The sequence below is a fragment of the Drosophila miranda genome (assembly GCF_003369915.1).
Source record: "Drosophila miranda strain MSH22 chromosome Y unlocalized genomic scaffold, D.miranda_PacBio2.1 Contig_Y1_pilon, whole genome shotgun sequence".
Classification (NCBI taxonomy): domain Eukaryota; kingdom Metazoa; phylum Arthropoda; class Insecta; order Diptera; family Drosophilidae; genus Drosophila; species Drosophila miranda.
In genome coordinates this window covers 53,770,231-53,792,972 of record NW_022881603.1, presented here as the reverse complement: position 1 = coordinate 53,792,972, position 22,742 = coordinate 53,770,231, and the positions used below count along the sequence as shown (strand labels likewise).

Genomic DNA, 22,742 nt, shown 5'->3' with positions numbered 1-22,742 from the left:
GAAAATGGAGTTATAAATTAATATTAAATATAATAGCGCTTTTTTTGGCAAATTTTTAATCAGTTTGTTATTGATTTTGTCGCCCCCAGTTGATTTGGACAGCTCCAATGCATCAACAATCTGCATCAGCTCAGGCAGTGTGACTGGTCTGAAGGGAATCCTGACTTCCTGGTCTGGTTGTAGCTGCTTCTGCCGTTTTGACTGCTCACGCTCTCTGTTGATTGTGGTCCGCTCTTCATCTGAATTGGATAGTATCGGGCTGAATCTCTCCTCCAGGTGAGTAGCAAAGGCATCGGCTGTCTCGGCTGTTGACTTTGTCCACGAGACACTTGCCTTGCCTCCAGTCATAGTTGGCAGCCTCAGTGGCCAGTTTGGCTGCGGCTGTCTTTTGACTGTGCTGGTCAGTTTCCAAAGTTTCTGCATTTGATAGCGGTCTTTGTTGTCAATCCCTGTGAACAGTTTGTTGATATTTTTGTTTTTCAGGATTGTGAGCCCCTTATTAAGACGATTTTGCGCCGCCCTGTAGTTTCGTCTGGCTTCGATGGTGCGAGTCGCCAGCCAGATCCTCTTGCACTGCTGTTTGTTGGAAAGCAGCTCGCTAGTAGCCACGTCCAGCTTAAGGTGATGGAGCCGGTGATGTTGCTGTGACCGCTGCTGATGTTGATGCTGTCGCTGCTGTGGCAATCTTCGATGTGAGTTTGGATGCTGCTGTTGATGTTGTGTTGTTGCTGCTGCTGCTGCTACCCGTATATTGTCCAAAAACAAGTCAACGACGTCATCAATGTCCTGCGCTATTCTAATCTCGGTGTTGATATTGATCAACCGTTCCAGCGACTTTTGAAACAGGCTGATATTGGCACGTGCTGGGAGCAGATGTTTCCTGGCTGTGGGAGTAGGATGTCTACGTCCACCGCTGCCGATCGTCAACTCCACCCTGAGTATTGGCCTCATCTGGCCGGCGATCTCTCATCTGGCTGCGGGCCTAGTCGAGGTTACAAGTGTTTCGTTGCTGCAGATTATATGTTTGTAAATTAATGTGCCATCAAATGTACTAGTGTGTGTTTGAGTGTCGTTTAAAGTTGAATTGTAAAAAAAAACACAAAAATGTACATAAATTAAATTAAGACATATACTGCCCACAAATATTAATAAAGCAACGCGCTTGGTTGCTGGCGGCTCACACCCCAGCCTCTCAGCCCCTCCCCTGTGGAGCACTGAGAGCCCTCAACCCAAAGAGGCTCGTTGCTCGTTGCTCGTTTGAGAAGTCGAAAGGTTTACCCAGGAGACGGAAAAGCCGGAAAAAGATACGAGAAATGCCTGCAAAGAAAAAACTTGAAGGCAAAGCTAAAGGTAAAGGAAGTACTCGGTTCTGCGGCCATCGGACAGTCGTAACTCATTTCTCATTTCGTCTCATTTCAGCCGGGAGTATACCGGGGGATACAGGATCTGTGGCAACCGCGACTATGGTTCGGTGCCAAATGCAGCCGCGCGCCTGCAAGAGCAAGAGCCAGAGCGCCGCCAGGCCCAGTCTTAGTCCCAGCCGCCTGGCCAAGAAGCCCAGCCTGACGCCGACCACCGGTTCTCAGGCGCCATCGCAGACCATCGCAAAGTCGAGGCCCACCGGTCTCGAGACGATTTTTGAACGGCCCGGCAATGAGGACGACGGGCCCACAAGCAGCCATGCCGTGGCATTCGGCGAGTGCCAGCGCCGCGTCCTCGCCCTGGGTACGGGCGAAAAAAAAAGAACCCTGTCGCAGAAGAGCTGCCTAAAGGTGCGCAACACCTTGGGCGAACGCAGCACCCGGCACATGATGACACTGCGGGCGTCCCGCACTACTTTGGACAGCGTAATGCTCGGGGGCTCGGACGATGAAGGCGAGTCGGACGGAGACGCTCCCGCAGTCGCTCCCGTAGCTGCTCCCGAAGTCGTTCTCGTTGCTCGTTTGAGAAGTCGAAAGGTTTACCCAGGAGACGGAAAAGCCGTTTGAAAATACGAGAAATGCCTGCAAAGAAAAAACTTGAAGGCAAAGCTAAAGGTAAAGGAAGTACTCGGTTCTGCGGCCATCGGACAGTCGTAACTCATTTCTCATTTCGTCTCATTTCAGCCGGGAGTATACCGGGGGATACAGGATCTGTGGCAACCGCGACTATGGTTCGGTGCCAAATGCCGCCGCGCGCCTGCAAGAGCAAGAGCCAGAGCGCCGCCAGGCCCAGTCTTAGTCCCAGCCGCCTGGCCAAGAAGCCCAGCCTGACGCCGACCACCGGTTCTCAGGCGCCATCGCAGACCATCGCAAAGTCGAGGCCCACCGGTCTCGAGACGATTTTTGAACGGCCCGGCAATGAGGACGACGGTCCCACAAGCAGCCATGCCGTGGCATTCGGCGAGTGCCAGCGCCGCGTCCTCGCCCTGGGTACGGGCGAAAAAAAAAGAACCCTGTCGCAGAAGAGCTGCCTGAAGGTGCGCAACACCTTGGGCGAACGCAGCACCCGGCACATGATGACACTGCGGGCGTCCCGCACTACTTTGGACAGCGTAATGCTCGGGGGCTCGGACGATGAAGGCGAGTCGGTCGGAGTCGCTCCCGCAGTCGCTCCCGTAGCTGCTCCCGAAGTCGTTCCCGCTGGAGGAAATGCCGGTACAAATCAGCCGGCACCATTCGTGCTGCGCACCAGCAGGAGGCTCAAGAGTCTGCCTCCGTTTTAGATTGTTGCACCTTCCACCCTCCAAATGAAAGAAAAAGAATAAAGAAAAGAAAAGCAAAGAAAAGAAAAACCCTCTACAGAATGTCTCTTTTGCTCTCATTGTAAATTGAAGCGCCTCTTTCGGCGGAACCTACCCCAAGAGCGGAAAGCGGAGATCAATTAGAATTGTGAACCCCAAAGCGAGCGATTGATACGATACTCGCTCTCGGCTACCATTTCCCCTTCGTGTGACAAAGGTATGGGATCGCTCCAGCCCTGGCTCTCTCTTGGCTGCGATTTCCCCTTCGTGTGACGTCGGTATTAATGCTTGTGATGCTCGTCGTGGTTCCTGTGGGATCTGGTTCCGGTGTTGCTCCCCCCATTGTTTTAAATGAAAAACTCTCTCTCAGTTTCGCGACGGCGGCCTCTCTCTCGGTCTCCCTTGTAGGCGTTGGCTTCGGGCTGGCCGGGGAGAGTTGTTGATCACATCGGCGTCACTGGTCGGAGTGGGAGAGATCCGACTATTCCCCTCTTCGTGGCTCTTGTTCTGGCTGCTGCTTCTCCATCGTGTAGCGTGGGTATTGGGATCGCTCTCTCTCTCGGCTGCTGTTTCTACTCCTTGTAGCGTGGGTATTGAGACTCAATACATCACCGAAATGCTGGCCAGCCATGGACACACGGCCACTTTTGTACGCGGTATGACACGTCGGGCGACTAACGAGCCCCTTAACTTGTTTGCCGCCAAACTAAACTGTTAAAAATTCTTAGTTAACGCCAATAAGGAATACATTAAAATTCCGACGCCAAGCCAAGCAGCCATTTTCCCAACTCGCCCCACACACATTCACATTCCCCTTCCCAACCACTACCGACAAGCTTTATTTCCTCTTTATCGCCAATGTAAATTAAAATTCTGTGCGCCACTAAACATATATTCAAATCACAAACCACAAAGAGAATCATAAAACACAAAGATTTCTTAAACCACACACAACTACTGTCAACGCGGCTTCGCCTGTGTAAAGTGCGGTGGTTTCGTCCACCGCACCCAGCTAAATGCGAAAATTGCGGCGGTTTAACAACTTCTGTCAACGCGGCTTCGTCTGTGTAAAGTGCGGTGGTTTCGTCCACCGCACCCATCTAAATGCCAAAGTTGCGGCGGTTTAACAACTTCTGTCAACGCGGCTTCGTCTGTGTAAAGTGCGGTGGTTTCGTCCACCGCACCCAGCTAAATGCCAAAGTTGCGGCGGTACGCACCCATCCAACTACAGGGCCTATGCTGATGCTGATATGAGGATCAGCCTTGCGCCGCCACTTATATGAAGCCCGCTCCGAGGACGGGAACGGACTGAAAAGACGCAATCCATTGTAAAAGAAAACACATGTTAATGTTAAGTCTAGTGTTACCTTAACTTTCTTTACTCAAAATACTTGCATAAAAAAATACCGAATACCTACCACTACTGTAACTAGTGTTACCTTCCCATTGTTCAGCCAAAAACACTGCAACTACATGTAAAATGTAAAATATGGCATGTTTTATTTGAATTTAGTACATATACAAATCAGTAGATGGCGTATAGGAGCGGTGGCGCTGGAGTTCGTCGGCTGCTGTTTCCCCTCCTTGTAGCGTGGGTATTGGGATCGCTCTCGGCTACCATTTCCCCTTCGTGTGACAAAGGTATGGGATCGCTCCAGCCCTGGCTCTCTCTTGGCTGCGATTTCCCCTTCGTGTGACGTCGGTATTAATGCTAGTGATGCTCGTCGTGGTTCCTGTGGGATCTGGTTCCGGTGTTGCTCCCCCCATTGTTTTAAATGAAAAACTCTCTCTCAGTTTCGCGACGGCGGCCTCTCTCTCGGTCTCCCTTGTAGGCGTTGGCTTCGGGCTGGCCGGGGAGAGTTGTTGATCACATCGGCGTCACTGGTCGGAGTGGGAGAGATCCGACTATTCCCCTCTTCGTGGCTCTTGTTCTGGCTGCTGCTTCTCCTTCGTGTAGCGTGGTTATTGGGATCGCTCTCTCTCTCTCGGCTGCTGTTTCCACTCCTTGTAGCGTGGGTATTGAGACTCAATACATCACCGAAATGCTGGCCAGCCATGGACACACGGCCACTTTTGTACGCGGTATGACACGTCGGGTGACTAACGAGCCCCTTAACTTGTTTGCCGCCCAACTAAACTGTTAAAAATTCTTAATTAACGCCAATAAGGAATACATTAAAATTCCGACGCCAAGCCAAGCAGCCATTTTCCCAACTCGCCCCACACACATTCACATTCCCCTTCCCAACCACTACCGACAAGCTTTATTTCCTCTTTATCGCCAATGTAAATTAAAATTCTGTGCGCCACTAAACATATATTCAAATCACAAACCACAAAGAGAATCATAAAACACAAAGATTTCTTAAACCACACACAACTACTGTCAACGCGGCTTCGCCTGTGCGGTGGTTTCGTCCATCGCACCCAGCTAAATGCGAAAATTGCGGCGGTCTAACAACTTCTGTCAACGCGGCTTCGTCTGTGTAAAGTGCGGTGGTTTCGTCCACCGCACCCAGCTAAATGCCAAAGTTGCGGCGGTACGCACCCAGCCAACTACAGGGCCTATGCTGATGCTGATATGAGGATCAGCCTTGCGCCGCCACTTATATGAAGCCCGCTCCGAGGACGGGAACGGACTGAAAAGACGCAATCCATTGTAAAAGAAAACACATGTTAATGTTAAGCCTAGTGTTACCTTAACTTTTGTAAGGAAGCGATCCTGGGCTGGGGTACATATCTCAGTCTACTCCAGGGTCGAAATTACAGCAATATTTATAATTTGCCGGGACTCCGTATTTCGGACCGACGATGGGGGCCGCAGTCCCGCGGACGGGGGCGATCGTAGCGTGGGACGGGGCAGTTGGTTTCACCGAGAACACTCCGGTTATCGCCGAATAGCGCCTTCAGGGCCCCACCGAACTCAGAATCAATACGGAGGTCTTTACTATGCGATAATACCGAGAGGTGTCGCCGAGAGTACCTAGGCTATCGCCGGACAGTACTTACGGGACCCTGTCGGCCTAAGAATTACTACGACGCGGAAAGGGGAACTTTGCTATGCGGAAATACCGACAAGTATCGCCGAGAATGCCTAGGCAGTCGCCGGATAGCACTTACGGGACGCCGCCGAACTAAGAATTACTACGGGGGTCGGGGATATCGACAGGCATCGCCGAGAATGCCTAGGCAATCGCCGGATAGCACTTACGGGACGCTGTCGAACTAAGAATTACTACGTGGGTCGGGGGTACCGACGCGTATCGCCGAGAGCGCTTAGGCAATCGCCGGATAGCACTCACGGGACACTATCGGGCTAAACATTACGGCGAAAATCTTTATCATACGGGGCATGTATGCATATCACTCGCATGCCACAACAAAAATGAACAACGGACGCTGCCGCCATCAAAGCCATTAAATAAAACATAAACGAATAAAAATGCTGCCATACGCACTTGCAAAATCATACGGCCTGACAAATTCAAATCGAATGCAGTGCGTTGGTGATTGCTAGAATAGCCAAAAACAGACACACACACACAAACACCCATTACACTTGGGCGGCGGGACCTGTGCCGTTCGAGTTATGTGTGTCGTGTCCGCCATCGTCCTTAGTTGGTGGCCGGATCCAGTGCCATGGCATTCAGAGTGCCCTATGGTCCTGGAAAAGGAAAAATCCATCAGCCACACATACGATTAAAAAGGGCTCTCAAAATACTTACCGCCAGCCATTCAGACACACACACACAAACATCCATTACACTTGGGCGGCCGGACCTGTGCCGTTCGAGTTATGTGTGTCGTGTCCGCCATCGTCCTTAGTTGGTGGCCGGACTTCTGACGACTTCGGACGACGCCAATTTCGACGACCAGGGGGGACGACGGGTCGGCCGGTATGCAACGCAATGTCTTTACAAGCATTGTGTTTTGCTATGCCGGCCGATGCTCCGCTGTTTCTTGTCTTCCCTGTAATTATAGAAAAAGATATAGACATTATTTTAAATTGTTATGTTTATTGTAATATTGTAAACGTAAATCAATTGTACCTGTTTTGTCTCGTCTTTGTTCCAGTGTAGTATCTCTTTTATTACCTGTTTTTCCATCGTCTTCACTCCAGTCTACTACTTATCTGTATTGTTATTTCTGCAAGTGCTTGTCTCTTTTTATTTAGTATATTTCCTCTTATTTTCCACGCAAAGCACCTGCATTGTTTACCTTTTCTCTTTATCTATTCCGCAATTGACTACGTGTTGCAACACTGCACTTTCTGAATTTTCGATCTCATTTCTTTAACCCCTTCTTCCCCCCCCATTGTTATTTTCGTAATTAGTGCGGTTCTCCGACACCCCACTACAAAATTATTACAATCTGTGATAAATCTTCGGCGGCAACGGTGCTGACAATTGATTATCGGTTTCAAATCGACTTTCAAATCAGCATCAGTTGCCGCCACACCACCACTACGGCCTAAATTGAGCCAAAAATGCTAGTTTTCGCATAAAACAACTACGCCCCCTATAAACTGCCCGCCCACATGTACATGCTACATTCCTAGTCGTCTGCCCTCAGCAGGCGGCAACGGTAGTAGAGGGGACTGAAGACCACATACCGAATTACCGCCAACAAAACATCAAGTTGACGAACTCACAGGGGATTGCAAAACAAATTTTAAGTTAGGGAGAATTACAAAGACGAGACAGCATACCAGCCAATGGGGGGAGCAACACCGGAACCAGATCCCATAGGAACCACGACGAGCATCACTAGCATTAATACTGACGTCACACGAAGGGGAAATCGCAGCCAAGAGAGAGCCAGGGCTGGAGCGATCCCATACCTTTGTCACACGAAGGGGAAATGGTAGCCGAGAGCGATCCCAATACCCACGCTACAAGGAGGGGAAACAGCAGCCGAGGAACTCCAGCGCCACCGCTCCTATACGCCATCTACCTATTTGTATATGTACTAAATTCAAATAATACATGCCATATTTTACATTTTACATGTAGTTGCAGTGTTTTTGGCTGAACAATGGGAAGGTAACACTAGTTACAGTAGTGGTAGGTATTCGGTATTATTTTATGCAAGTATTTTGAGTAAAGAAAGTTAAGGTAACACTAGACTTAACATTAACATGTGTTTTCTTTTACAATGGATTGCGTCTTTTCAGTCCGTTCCCGTCCTCGGAGCGGGCTTCATATAAGTGGCGGCGCAGGGCTGATCCTCATATCAGCATCAGCATAGGCCCGGTAGTTGGATGGGTGCGTACCGCCGCAACTTTGGCATTTAGCTGGGTGCGGTGGACGAAACCACCGCACTTTAAACAGACGAAGCCGCGTTGACAGAAGTTGTTAAACCGCCGCAATTTTCGCATTTAGCTGGGTGCGGTGGACGAAACCACCGTACTTTACACAGGCGAAGCCGCGTTGACAGTAGGTGTGTGTGGTTTAAGAAATCTTTGTGTTTTATGATTCTCTTTGTGGTTTGTGATTTGAATATATGTTTAGTGGCGCACAGAATTTTAATTTACATTGGCGAGAAAGAGGAAATAAAGCTTGTCGGTAGTGGTTGGGAAGGGGAATGTGAATGTGTGTGGGGCGAGTTGGGAAAATGGCTGCTTGGCTTGGCGTCGGCATTTTAATGTATTCCTTATTGGCGTTAATTAAGAATTTTTAACAGTTTAGTTGGGCGGCAAACAAGTTAAGGGGCTCGTTAGTCGCCCGACGTGTCACACTAGCTTGAACAAAAAAAAAAAAACATACAATAATCGCATATCACATATTATGTTTTTTGTTGAGAGGGGGAGGGGGAGGGTTCCAAAGTATTTACACGGTCCAATGTTTGCACGGGTAATATAATGGAGATTCTCTTGGTAAAGATTTTATTCGTAATTTATTCGCCCAACTACCGAGAAAGGCTCGCGTGTGCCGTACGATACGATCCATTACGATACGATATCGTCTGTGGGCTATATATGTATGTATATTGATGTGTGCATATGTATGTACAATCCGAAGAGAGGATTACTCTTGTTTTGTTCTCTTTCCTAGATGATAATATCGTATCAGTGGTTCTGGAAGGGGGTGATTAAACCTACGACGAAAGCTATAATCCAGTGGATGGGTCGGAATAGGTGCCCTGTTCCTCCGCTCAGACATAGACCTCTCCTGTCTTGGCCTCGGGACTGTGTTTGGCGAGGGTTGAGGTAGCACTCGTGGCCGTTGCCGTTGCCGTGGCGCCGCTCTGGGGCAGGGCGATCGTGCCACCGGATGAAGAGTTGTCCACTGTATCCACTGTGGGGGCTCCTGCCGAACGCACCGAGGAGCGCACTGTGGGGTTGAAGCTCAGACTGAAGCTGTTGTTCCGCGAAATGTTGCCGTTGCCGCTGCCGTTCAGGGGCTTCACGGACAGGAGGGCCGTGGTGGTGATGCCGCCGCCGCCGCCCGCACCCGGCCCCACGGTCATGCCGTTGCTGGAGCCACTGTTGCTGTAGCCGTCCTGCTCCTGGGCCAGGTCCACGATGGGCAGGGACGAGGGGAAGCGCTGAATGGAGAGCGAGACGGGGATCGTGGTGATGACGTCATTGGGCTCGTAGCCACTGGCTGTTGTCGTGATGGTCGGCAGCTGGGCGTTCGCCGCGATGGGAAGGATGCTCAGGGTCCCCGTGGGAATGGTGTACCCGCCGCCGCTGCTGTTGGCCATCGTGAAGGGAAACGACAGCGTGGTGATGTTCGTGGCAGCGGAGAGGGCTACGGAATCGAGAATCGAAGGGAGAGAGATTGTGGTTGGAGTATCTGAATCTGCATCTGCGGGAGTATCTGTGCCTGGTACTCACTGCTGTGAACTCGCTGTAAATGATGACCACTGCGGGCAGGGTCAACGCCTTGACGCAGCACATGAGGAACCCAAAGAAAAGCCACGCGATCTCCCCGCAGGTGGAGAAGCGGAAGAGCTGCAGGAAGCCGATCGGCTGTGTGGGCTCCAGTCCTGCGGCCACCGGCGCCTCATCCAGGGACTTGCCATCGGTTGTCGTCGTGCCAGAAGCCTCGTCCATCTATCGGTACGACGAAGGACGGAGGAATAGTGTTACTCGAGCCAAGACCCGCGATTTATTCACAGACACGGACAGAGACAGACGGCACGCAAAGGTTAATTCAATTACTGCCACACTCTCAGAGGCATGTATCTGTATCTGTGGCTGTGGCAAGGGTACAGCAGCTACTTTGTATCTTTTGCCATAGCCACCCATTTATGTTGATTCCCCGATGTGGATGCTGGACAGAGTACTCGGGCTTGGGCATGAGTACTCGTGAGTGTATCGTATCAATCGCTCGGTTTGGGGTTCACAATTCTAATTGATCTCCGCTTTCCGCTCTTGGGGTAGGTTCCGCCGAAAGAGGCGCTTCAATTTACAATGAGAGCAAAAGAGACATTCTGTAGAGGGTTTTTCTTTTCTTTGCTTTTCTTTTCTTTATTCTTTTTCTTTCATTTGGAGGGTGGAAGGTGCAACAATCTAAAACGGAGGCAGACTCTTGAGCCTCCTGCTGGTGCGCAGCACGAATGGTGCCGGCTGATTTGTACCGGCATTTCCTCCAGCGGGAACGACTTCGGGAGCAGCTACGGGAGCGACTGCGGGAGCGACTCCGACCGACTCGCCTTCATCGTCCGATCCCCCGAGCATTACGCTGTCCAAAGTAGTGCGGGACGCCCGCAGTGTCATCATGTGCCGGGTGCTGCGTTCGCCCAAGGTGTTGCGCACCTTCAGCCAGCTCTTCTGCGACAGGGTTCTTTTTTTTTCGCCCGTAACCAGGGCGAGGACGCGGCGCTGGCACTCGCCGAATGCCACGGCATGGCTGCTGGTTGGCCCGTCGTCCTCATTGCCGGGCCGTTCAAAAATCTTCTCGAGACCGGTGGGCCTCGACTTTGCGATGGTCTGCGATGGCGCCTGAGAACCGGTGGTCGGCGTCAGGCTGGGCTTCTTGGCCAGGCGGCTGGGACTAAGACTGGGTCTGGCGGCGCTCTGGCTCTTGCTCTTGCAGGCGCAAGGCGGCATTTGGCGCCGAACCATAGTCGCGGTTGCCACAGATCCTGTATCCCCCAGTATACTCCCGGCTGAAATGAGACGAAATGAGAAATGAGTTACGACTGTCCGATGGCCGCAGAACCGAGTACTTCCTTTACCTTTAGCTTTGCCTTCAAGTTTTTTCTTTGCAGGCATTTCTCGTGTCTTTTTCCGGCTTTTCCGTCTCCTGGGTAAACCTTTCGACTTCTCAAACGAGCAACGAGCCTCTTTGGGTTGAGGGCTCTCAGTGCTCTACAGGGGAGGGGCTGAGAGGCTGGGGTGTGAGCCGCCAGCAACCAAGCGCGTTATTTTATTAATATTTGTGGGCAGTATATGTCTTAATTTAATTTATGTACATTTTTGTGTTTGTTTTACAATTCAACTTTAAACGACACTCAAACACACACTAGTACATTTGATGGCACATTAATTTACAAACATATAATCTGCAGCAACGAAACACTTGTAACCTCGACTAGGCCCGCAGCCAGCAGGGGGGGGAAGGGAAAAAGAAAAAGAGAGGGACAAAATATTCGGCACTTTGACGGAGGGACTAAACCTCAGACACGTCTCGACTCCACAACGTTCACGACACGACTTTCCATTTGCAAGTGTGTGTGTGTGTGTGGTGTGAGTCAAGAAAGTGAAGTGGGGCCCCCCTGGAAGAAGGGGTTAAAGAAATGAGATCGAAAATTCAGAAAGTGCAGTGTTGCAACACGTAGTCAATTGAGGAATAGATAAAGAGAAAAGGTAAACAATGCAGGTTCTTTGCGTGGAAAATAAGAGGAAATATACTAAATAACGAGGGGGAACGTTGTGAGTTGCTGCGGACACCGCAACTCTACGGTTATCCCCGATACTAAGTCAGTATGGCTCTCCTCCGGCAGACGCCGCTAATATTAAACGACACGACAAAGAGTGCGTGCGAGAGAGACAGAAAATCAGTCTGGGGCGAAATTTTGAGATACACGTTTTATAGTAAGATCTAACAGGAGTGCGGATACCAAATTTGGTTACTCTAGCCTTAATAGTCTCTGAGATTTTTTAATATCCCCAGATTTTCGTCCTTTGCGGGGGCGGAAGGGGGTGTGGCGAAATTTTGAAACAAACTCGTCTCGGTCCGATATATTAGGAGTGTGGATACCAAATTTGGTTGCTCTAGCTTTTGTAGTCTCTGAGATCTAGGCGCTAATGTTTTACTCTAAGCAAAGCCGCCTATGCTACGTGTGTGTTAGAGAGAGACAGGGCGAGAAAAAATGAAATTGTTTTCTTGATGCTGGCTATAATAATTATACGATCCAATTCAGATTCCGCTGTCTTAAAGATATGGTCATTCTCTACAATTCTACGTTTTTGGTTTTCTCATATCTTTAAAATTGTGGATGCCACAGATTTTCGTCCTTTGTGGGGGCGGAAGTGGGCGGGGCGAAGTTTTGAAATATTTTTGTAGCAGTGACATATCACAGAAGTCTGGATCCAAAACATCGTTGCTCTAGCTCTTATAGTCTTTGAGCACTAGGCGCTGAAGGGGACGGACAGACGGACAGACGGACGGACGGACAGACATGGCTCAATCGACTCGGCTATTGATGCTGATCAAGAATATATATACTTTATGGGGTCGGAAACGATTCCTTCTGGACGTTACACACATCCACTTTTACCACAAATCTAATATACCCCAATACTCATTTTGAGTATCGGGTATAAAAAGAGACAAGCACTTGCAGAAATAACAATACAGATAAGTAGTAGACTGGAGTGAAGACGACGGAAAAACAGGTAATAAAAGAGATACTACACTGGAACAAAGACGAGACAAAACAGGTACAATTGATTTACGTTTACAATATTACAATAAACATAACAATTTAAAATAATGTCTATATCTTTTTCTATAATTACAGGGAAGACAAGAAACAGCGGAGCATCGGCCGGCATAGCAAAACACAATGCTTGTAAAGACATTGCGTTGCATACCGGCCGACCCCGTCGTCCCCCCTGGTCGTCGAAATTGGCGTCGTCCGAAGTCGTCAGAAGTAGGTGCAATTAGCACCTCGTCGTCGTTGCGGCTGTGGCTGCCCTCTTGGAGAACCAGTGGCACTGGTCCGGCCACCAGCTGGGAGCCAGGAGTAGACGGCACACATATTACTGTGGCGACACGGGTCCGGCCGCCAAAGTGAAATGGATGTGAGTGTGTGTGTGCGTCGGCAATTGTGGCCCTAATGTAGAGCGAGTGGCACTGGTCCGGCCACCAACTAAGGACGATGGCGGACACGACACACATAACTCGAACGGCACAGGTCCGGCCGCCCAAGTGTAATGGATGTTTGTGTGTGTGTGTCTGAATGGCTGGCGGTAAGTATTTTGAGAGCCCTTTTTAATCGTATGTGTGGCTGATGGATTTTTCCTTTTCCAGGACCATAGGGCACTCTGAATGCCATGGCACTGGATCCGGCCACCAACTAAGGACGATGGCGGACACGACACACATAACTCGAACGGCACAGGTCCGGCCGCCCAAGTGTAATGGGTGTTTGTGTGTGTGTGTCTGTTTTTGGCTATTCTAGCAATCACCAACGCACTGCATTCGATTTGAATTTGTCAGGCCGTATGATTTTGCAAGTGTGTATGGCAGCATTTTTATTCGTTTATGTTTTATTTAATGGCTTTAATGGCGGCAGCGTCCGTTGTTCATTTTTGTTGTGGCATGCGAGTGATATGCATACCTGCCCCGTATGATAAAGATTTTCGCCGTAATGTTTAGCCCGATAGTGTCCCGTGAGTGCTATCCGGCGATTGCCTAAGCGCTCTCGGCGATACGCGTCGGTACCCCCGACCCCCGTAGTAATTCTTAGTTCGACAGCGTCCCGAAAGTGCTATCCGCCGATTGCCTAAGCGCTCTCGGCTATACGCGTCGGTACCCCCGACCCCCGTAGTAATTCTTAGTTCGGCGGCGTCCCGTAACTGCTATCCGGCGATTGCATAGGCATTCTCGGCGATACTTGTCGGTATTTCCGCATAGCAAAGTTCCCCTTTCCGCGTCGTAGTAATTCTTAGGCCGACAGGGTCCCGTAAGTACCGTCCGGCGATAGCCTAGGTACTCTCGGCGATACTTGTCGGTATTTCCGCATAGCAAAGTTCCCCTTTCCGCGTCGTAGTAATTCTTAGGCCGACAGGGTCCCGTGAGTACCGTCCGGCGATAGCCTAGGTACTCTCGGCGATACTTGCCGGTATTCCCGCATAGCAAAGTTCCCCTTTCCGCGTCGTAGTAATTCTTAGGCCGACAGGGTCCCGTGAGTACCGTCCGGCGATAGCCTAGGTACTCTCGGCGATACTTGTCGGTATTTCCGCATAGCAAAGTTCCCCTTTCCGCGTCGTAGTAATTCTTAGGCCGACAGGGTCCCGTAAGTACCGTCCGGCGATAGCCTAGGTACTCTCGGCGATACTTGTCGGTATTCCCGCATAGCAAAGTTCCCCTTTCCGCGTCGTAGTAATTCTTAGGCCGACAGGGTCCCGTGAGTACCGTCCGGCGATAGCCTAGGTACTCTCGGCGATACTTGCCGGTATTTCCGCATAGCATAGTCCCCCTTTCCGCTTCGTAGTAACTCTCAGGCCGGCGGGGTCCCGTAAGTACTGTCCGGCGATAGCCTAGGTACTCTCGGCGACACCTGTCGGTATTATCGCATAGTAAAGACCTCCGTATTGATTCTGAGTTCGGTGGGGCCCTGAAGGCGCTATTTGGCGATAACCGGAGTGTTCTCGGTGAAACCAACTGCCCCGTCCCACGCTACGATCGCCCCCGTCCGCGGGACTGCGGCCCCGTCCCCCATCGTCGGTCCGAAATACGGAGTCCCGGCAAATTATAAATATTGATGTAATTTCGACCCTGGAGTAGACTGAGATATGTACCCCAGCCCAGGAACGCTTCCTTACAAAAGTTAAGGTAACACTAGACTTAACATTAACATGTATTTTCTTTTACAATGGATTGCGTCTTTTCAGTCCGTTCCCGTCCTCGGAGCGGGCTTCATATAAGTGGCGGCGCAAGGCTGATCCTCATATCAGCATCAGCACCTGTAGTTGGCTGGGTGCGTACCGCCGCAACTTTGGCATTTAGCTGGGTGCGGTGGACGAAACCACCGCACTTTACACAGGCGAAGCCGCGTTGACAGTAGTTGTGTGTGGTTTAAGAAATATTTGTGTTTTATGATTCTCTTTGTGGTTTGTGATTTGAATATATGTTTAGTGGCGCACAGAATTTTAATTTACATTGGCGAGAAAGAGGAAATAAAGCTTGTCGGTAGTGGTTGGGAAGGGGAATGTGAATGTGTGTGGGGCGAGTTGGGAAAATGGCTGCTTGGCTTGGCGTCGGCATTTTAATGTATTCCTTATTGGCGATAATTAAAAATTTTTAACAGTTTAGTTGGGCGGCAAACAAGTTAAGGAGCTCGTTAGTCGCCTGACGTGTCACACCGCTTCATCTGCCTCGTCGATCATCTGTAACTGTATCTGTATCTGTATCTGTAAAAAGGAGCCTAGAATTTCTTAGATCTGTGTTCTTCTACCATCCTCTACATGGATTGGTTCCACATTAATCCTAAAGATGCACAAATTTTATAGCTTGAACAAAAAAAAAAAAAACACATACATACAATAATCGCATATCACATATTTTTTTTTTTGTGGAGAGGGGGAGGGTTCCAAAGTATTTACACGGTCCAATGTTTGCACGGGTAATATAATGGAGATTCTCTTGGTAAAGATTTTATTCGTAATTTATTCGCCCAACTATCGAGAAAGACTCGCGTGTGCCGTACGATACGATCCATTACGATACGATATCGTCTGTGGGCTATATATGTATGTATATTGATGTGTGCATATGTATGTACAATCCGAAGAGAGGATTACTCTTGTTTTGTTCTTTTTCCTAGATGATAATATCGTATCAGTGGTTCTGGAAGGGGGTGCTTAAACCTACGACGAAAGCTATAATCCAGTGGATGGGTCGGAATAGTGGTCCTGTTCCTCCGCTCAGACCTCTCCTGTCTTGGCCTCGGGACTGTGTTTGGCGAGGGTTGAGGTAGCACTCGTGGCCGTTGCCGTTGCCGTGGCGCCGCTCTGGTGCAGGGCGATCGTGCCACCGGATGAAGAGTTGTCCACTGTATCCACTGTGGGTGCTCCTGCCGAACGCACCGAGGAGCGCACTGTGGGGTCCTGCAGGTTGAAGCTCAGACTGAAGCTGTTGTTCGGCGAAATGTTGCCGTTGCCGCTGCCGTTCAGGGGCTTCACGGACAGGAGGGCCGTGGTGGTGATGCCGCCGCCCGCACCTGGCCCCACGGTCATGCCGTTGCTGGAGCCACTGTTGCTGTAGCCGTCCTGCTCCTGGGCCAGGTCCACGATGGACAGGGACGAGGGGAAGCGCTGAATGGAGAGCGAGACGGGGATCGTGGTGATGACGTCATTGGGCTCGTAGCCACTGGCCGTTGTCGTGATGGTCGGCAGCTGGGCGTTCGCCGCGATGGGAAGGATGCTCAGGGTCCCCGTGGGAATGGTGTACCCGCCGCCGCTGCTGTTGGCCATCGTGAAGGGAAACGACAGCGTGGTGATGTTCGTGGCAGCGGAGAGGGCTACGGAATCGAGAATCGAAGGGAGAGAGATTGTGGTTGGAGTATCTGAATCTGCATCTGCGGGAGTATCTGTGCCCGGTACTCACTGCTGTGAACTCGCTGTAAATGATGACCACTGCGGGCAGGGTCAACGCCTTGACGCAGCACATGAGGAACCCAAAGAAGAGCCACGCGATCTCCCCGCAGGTGGAGAAGCGGAAGAGCTGCAGGAAGCCGATCGGCTGTGTGGGCTCCAGTCCTGCGGCCACCGGCGCCTCATCCAGGGACTTGCCATCGGTTGTCGTCGTGCCAGAAGCCTCGTCCATCTATCGGTACGACGAAGGACGGAGGAATAGTGTTACTCGAGCCAAGACCCGCGATTTATTCACAGACACGGACAGAGACAGACGGCACGCAAAGGTTAATTCAATTACTGCCACACTCTCAGAGGCATGTGGCTGTGGCAAGGGTACAGCAGCTACTTTGTATCTTTTGCCATAGTTCTCTCTCATTGACCCGCGGGGTTAACGAGTAATAGAATCTACCGTTTATTATTGGACATTCCAACGCCAATTTGGAGCGATTCGATTCGATTCCCTTTCAGAGGCCCGTACAGAAATCTGTGTGGCGCCACTCGCCCCCCGCCCCCTCTCCTTGTCGTGGGATGGATGATCACCTTTTAATTGATTTTCAACACTTTGATACTTCAGATACTGTATCTATGCACTGATTTCTGCAGAAGATCCGTTACTGCTCACTCGGACCGCCCAAGCGCGACTGCTGGAACACCGTCCGCGGAGCCACCCATTTATGTTGATTCCCCGATGTGGATGCTGGACAGCCGCCAGCAACCAAGCGCGTTGCTTTAATTTATGTACATTTTTGTGTTTTTTTTACAATTCAACTTTAAACGACACTCAAACACACACTAGTACATTTGATGGCACATTAATTTACAAACATATAATCTGCAGCAACGAAACACTTGTAACCTCGACTAGGCCCGCAGCCAGCAGGGGGGGGGGAAAGGGAAAAAGAAAAAGAGAGGGACAAAATATTCGGCACTTTGACGGAGGGACTAAACCTCAGAAGGGGTTAAAGAAATGAGATCGAAAATTCAGAAAGTGCAGTGTTGCAACACGTAGTCAATTGAGGAATAGATAAAGAGAAAAGGTCAACAATGCAGGTGCTTTGCGTGGAAAATAAGAGGAAATATACTAAATAAAAAGAGACAAGCACTTGCAGAAATAACAATACAGATAAGTAGTAGACTGGAGTGAAGACGACGGAAAAACAGGTAATAAAAGAGATACTACACTGGAACAAAGATGAGACAAAACAGGTACAATTGATTTACGTTTACAATATTACAATAAACAGAACAATTTAAAATAATGTCTATATCTTTTTCTATAATTACAGGGAAGACAAGAAACAGCGGAGCATCGGCCGGCATAGCAAAACACAATGCTTGTAAAGACATTGCGTTGCATACCGGCCGACCCCGTCCCCCCTGGTCGTCGAAATTGGCGTCGTCCGAAGTCGTCAGAAGTAGGTGCAATTAGCACCTCGTCGTCGTTGTGGCTGTGGCTGCCCTCTTGGAGAACCAGTGGCACTGGTCCGGCCACCAGCTGGGAGCCAGGAGTAGACGGCACACATATTACTGCGGCGACACGGGTCCGGCCGCCAAAGTGAAATGGATGTGAGTGTGTGTGTGCGTCGGCAATTGTGGCCCTAATGTAGAGCGAGTGGCACTCGTCCGGCCACTGTATTTCCGCATAGCAAAGTTCCCCTTTCCGCGTCGTAGTAATTCTTAGGCCGACAGGGTCCCGTAAGTACCGTCCGGCGATAGCCTAGGTACTCTCGGCGATACTTGTCGGTATTCCCGCATAGCAAAGTTCCCCTTTCCGCGTCGTTGTAATTCTTAGGCCGACAGGGTCCCGTGAGTACCGTCCGGCGATAGCCTAGGTACTCTCGGCGATACTTGTCGGTATTTCCGCATAGCAAAGTCCCCTTTCCGCGTCGTAGTAATTCTTAGGCCGACAGGGTCCCGTAAGTACCGTCCGGCGATAGCCTAGGTACTCTCGGCGACACCTGTCGGTATTATCGCATAGTAAAGACCTCCGTATTGATTCTGAGTTCGGTGGGGCCCTGAAGGCGCTATTTGGCGATAACCGGAGTGTTCTCGGTGAAACCAACTGCCCCGTCCCACGCTACGATCGCCCCCGTCCGCGGGACTGCGGCCCCGTCCCCCATCGTCGGTCCGAAATACGGAGTCCCGGCAAATTATAAATATTGCTGTAATTTCGACCCTGGAGTAGACTGAGATATGTACCCCAGCCCAGGATCGCTTCCTTACAAAAGTTAAGGTAACACTAGACTTAACATTAACATGTGTTTTCTTTTACAATGGATTGCGTCTTTTCAGTCCGTTCCCGTCCTCGGAGCGGGCTTAATATAAGTGGCGGCGCAAGGCTGATCCTCATATCAGCATCAGCATAGGCCCTGTAGTTGGCTGGGTGCGTACCGCCGCAACTTTGGCATTTAGCTGGGTGCGGTGGACGAAACCACCGCACTTTACACAGACGAAGCCGCGTTGACAGAAGTTGTTAAACCGCCGCAACTTTGGCATTTAGCTGGGTGCGGTGGACGAAACCACCGCACTTTACACAGACGAAGCCGCGTTGGCAGAAGTTGTTAAACCGCCGCAATTTTCGCATTTAGCTGGGTGCGGTGGACGAAACCACCGCACTTTACACAGGCGAAGCCGCGTTGACAGGAGTTGTGTGTGGTTTAAGAAATCTTTGTGTTTTATGATTCTCTTTGTGGTTTGTGATTTGAATATATGTTTAGTGGCGCACAGAATTTTAATTTACTTTGGCGAGAAAGAGGAAATAAAGCTTGTCGGTAGTGGTTGGGAAGGGGAATGTGAATGTGTGTGGGGCGAGTTGGGAAAATGGCTGCTTGGCTTGGCGTCGGCATTTTAATGTATTCCTTATTGGCGTTAATTAAGAATTTTTAACAGTTTAGTTGGGCGGCAAACAAGTTAAGGGGCTCGTTAGTCGCCCGACGTGTCATACCGCGTACAAAAGTGGCCGTGTGTCCATGGCTGGCCAGCATTTCGGTGATGTATTGAGTCTCAATACCCACGCTACAAGGAGGGGAAACAGCAGCCGAGGAACTCCAGCGCCACCGCTCCTATACGCCATCTACTTATTTGTATATGTACTAAATTCAAATAATACATGCCATATTTTACATTTTACATGTAATTGCAGTGTTTTTGGCTGAACAATGGGAAGGTAACACTAGTTACAGTAGTGGTAGGTATTCGGTATTTTTTTATGCAAGTATTTTGAGTACAGAAAGTTAAGGTAACACTAGACTTAACATTAACATGTGTTTTCTTTTACAATGGATTGCGTCCTTTCAGTCCGTTCCCGTCCTCGGAGCGGGCTTCATATAAGTGGCGGCGCAAGGCTGATCCTCATATCAGCATCAGCATAGGCCCTGTAGTTGGATGGGTGCGTACCGCCGCAACTTTGGCATTTAGCTGGGTGCGGTGGACGAAACCACCGCACTTTACACAGACGAAGCCGCGTTGACAGAAGTTGTTAAACCGCCGCAATTTTCGCATTTAGCTGGGTGCGGTGGACGAAACCACCGCACTTTACACAGGCGAAGCCGCGTTGACAGTAGTTGTGTGTGGTTTAAGAAATCTTTGTGTTTTATGATTCTCTTTGTGGTTTGTGATTTGAATATATGTTTAGTGGCGCACAGAATTTTAATTTACATTGGCGAGAAAGAGGAAATAAAGCTTGTCGGTAGTGGTTGGGAAGGGGAATGTGAATGTGTGTGGGGCGAGTTGGGAAAATGGCTGCTTGGCTTGGCGTCGGCATTTTAATGTATTCCTTATTGGCGTTAATTAAGAATTTTTAACAGTTTAGTTGGGCGGCAAACAAGTTAAGGGGCTCGTTAGTCGCCCGACGTGTCACACCGCTTCATCTGCCTCGTCGATCATCTGTAACTGTATCTGTATCTGTATCTGTAAAAAGGAGCCTAGAATTTCTTAGATCTGTGTTCTTCTACCATCCTCTACATGGATTGGTTCCACATTAATCCTAAAGATGCACAAATTTCATAGCTTGAACAAAACAAAAAAAAAACACATACTGTAAAGTAGTGATCCTAGGCTGGGGTCAGTCTCAGTCTGCCCAGGGTCACCTACAGTTTATTTGTAAGTTGCTGAGACGTTGAGACTGGGGGGGGAGGCGGGTCGTTGGCGCAGGGATCGCCGAGCCGCCGTCAACGACGGGGCCTTCGGGAGAAATTAGGGAGGGGGGGGGGGGAAAGCGGCGTTGGGCCGGGCGGCGCGAAACTCACCCGAGACGCTGCACTCCCCGACTTCAGCAGGGTAAAACCCCTGTTGCCAAGGTCGAAGTGGGCCGCGGGTCCGGGGAGGTGAAGGAAAAGGATGAGGGGGGGCGCCTCTGTCGAAACGCGTACCACTTCTCACTCCAGCAGGGTAAAACCCTGTTGCCAGAGTCAGAGCGGGAGCGTAGTGACCGAGAACAGTCAGGAAAACGGGTGGGGAGGGGGTGGAGAGATGACCGCAGTCGGTGGTCCGACCAGAGAAAATAAATGGAAGCCAACGCGTTCTTAATTCTATGATCGAAGTTTTATTGAATTGGTTCCCCTCGCACTCCCTCCTACTCCTACTACTACCTTGGCCAGCGGCCAGCTCACCCGCGGATCCGGCGCCTGTGTTCCCGCAGCTCCTCCATACTCTTCTCTCCTCTCTGGCGCGCGGCCGTTCAACACTTTTTTTTCTCTTCACTTCGATGTCTGCGACGTTCCGTCTTCGCTCACTTCCCAGAATCGACTACCTCTCTCGCTACGGTCGCTCGACGTTCTCGCCACGCCTCGCGCTCGTTTTCGGGCCAACGGGACTTTTCCGAAAGAGCTCCGCTCTGCTGCCGGCTGAGCATGGCTCCCTCTCCTCGCCGTCTTCTTTGCGGTTGTTCCGTGTGAGCTGGCCGTTTGGCGGGATTTCGGCTATGCAAAACATAACTAGCTTATTTACTACTATAGCATATGGTTGTGAGTAATCCAATTATTAATATTATTATTATTATTCTTGTTACTATGTGAGGGTCCCAGTATGGGTCCTCACACCCTCTCCTTACTTCGGGGGGCCCGTGAGCGAATAGTCACTTTGCTCGTCTTGCTGATGTGGACCTGGAAGAAGGTGTTGTCCGCCTCTGCCAAGAATCGGACATCTTTACGCCGCGGGTTGACGAGTTGTGCCAGGAGCCGGGCTTTCAGGGTGTCTGGCAGCCGGCCGTCGGGCGTACGTACTCTCCAATCCGCCTCCCCAGTCACCCAACGAACGGCTGGGTTGGGGGTCGACGTTTCTGGTATCTCCGGACGGCCGCCCTCGGGATGTAGGATGGCGTCCAGATCGCAGGCGTCCGGTAGCTCTGCGTCTTCGGTGGCGATGTCTTCGGGACGCAGGATGGCGTCAAAGTTGCTGACGGCCGGTAGTCCTGCATCTTCGGTGGCGATGTCTTCGGGACGCAGGATGGCGTCAAAGTTGCTGACGGCCGGTAGTCCTGCATCTTCGGGGGCGATGTCCAACCCGTCTATCCGTTCGAGAAGGTTGAGCGTATCAAGGGCCCCGAAGAGTGCCGGAAGCGGTGGCTCTTCCCAGCGGAGCACCTCTTTTTCGAACTCCGTCGGCTCGAATTGCTGGCGGTATCCGCGTGCGGTGGCACCTGGCAGCCCGTCAGGGATAGTGATGGCCTCTGCTCCCTCGTCGGGGCTCGGACCCGGAGCGGTGTAGTCGGCTGCTTCTCCTACGGTGGCGTGTCCAGGGCCCTGCGCGTGGTCTTCGGCGACCTGGTCGGGGTTGACCTGGCTGGGGCCCTGAGCATGGGTGAACGTGGCTCTGGCGGCGTTGCCAGGGCTTGGGTCCCTGTACGTCTGGGCCACGTCTCCTGTAATATTGACGTGATCGGGGTCTGAATCGTGCCCCTCGATGATCTGGTCGATGCGGGGCCAGCTTACGACGTCGCCGCATAAATTTTCCCAGCTGAGGACCTCTGGGTGGACTTGGAATTCTCGTGGAGTGGGGCGAAGAATCAGTTCCTCGATGATCTCCCAGTCGACTGGGGGCTCCGGCCTGGCTTTTGTCGTAGTTCTCCGACGGCGGGGGTCTCTCGCATTCGATGAGCTGTGAATAGGCATGGACTTGTTGACTACAGGCAAGAAATACTTTGATACTCTATGAGTGCGGCGGAGCGGTTAAAGACATAATGGGAATCTCCAAAATGTCGGCCTTGGT

At 50.7% G+C, this 22,742-nt stretch overlaps 3 protein-coding genes across 3 annotated transcripts; 2 read left to right on the top strand and 1 right to left on the bottom strand.

Moving 5' to 3' along the window:
• Positions 1 to 1,283: 1,283 nt before the first annotated feature.
• Positions 1,284 to 2,000, top strand: LOC117190690 (protein tantalus-like). The gene is made up of 2 exons (XM_033395751.1): positions 1,284 to 1,350; positions 1,420 to 2,000. Exons 1-2 carry the CDS (start codon positions 1,314 to 1,316, stop codon positions 1,986 to 1,988), a joined length of 606 nt encoding a protein of 201 aa, XP_033251642.1. The 5' UTR covers positions 1,284 to 1,313; the 3' UTR covers positions 1,989 to 2,000.
• Position 2,001: 1 nt separating this feature from the next.
• Positions 2,002 to 2,886, top strand: LOC117190691 (protein tantalus-like). Its single transcript, XM_033395752.1, has 2 exons — positions 2,002 to 2,036; positions 2,106 to 2,886. Exon 2 carries the CDS (start codon positions 2,150 to 2,152, stop codon positions 2,702 to 2,704), a length of 555 nt encoding a protein of 184 aa, XP_033251643.1. The 5' UTR covers positions 2,002 to 2,036; positions 2,106 to 2,149; the 3' UTR covers positions 2,705 to 2,886.
• Positions 2,887 to 8,868: 5,982 nt separating this feature from the next.
• On the bottom strand, positions 8,869 to 16,387 carry LOC117190551. Its single transcript, XM_033395612.1, has 2 exons — positions 15,974 to 16,387; positions 8,869 to 9,030 (listed from the first exon to the last, which is right to left on the bottom strand). Exons 1-2 carry the CDS (start codon positions 16,371 to 16,373, stop codon positions 8,876 to 8,878), a joined length of 555 nt encoding a protein of 184 aa, XP_033251503.1. The 5' UTR covers positions 16,374 to 16,387; the 3' UTR covers positions 8,869 to 8,875.
• Positions 16,388 to 22,742: the final 6,355 nt, after the last annotated feature.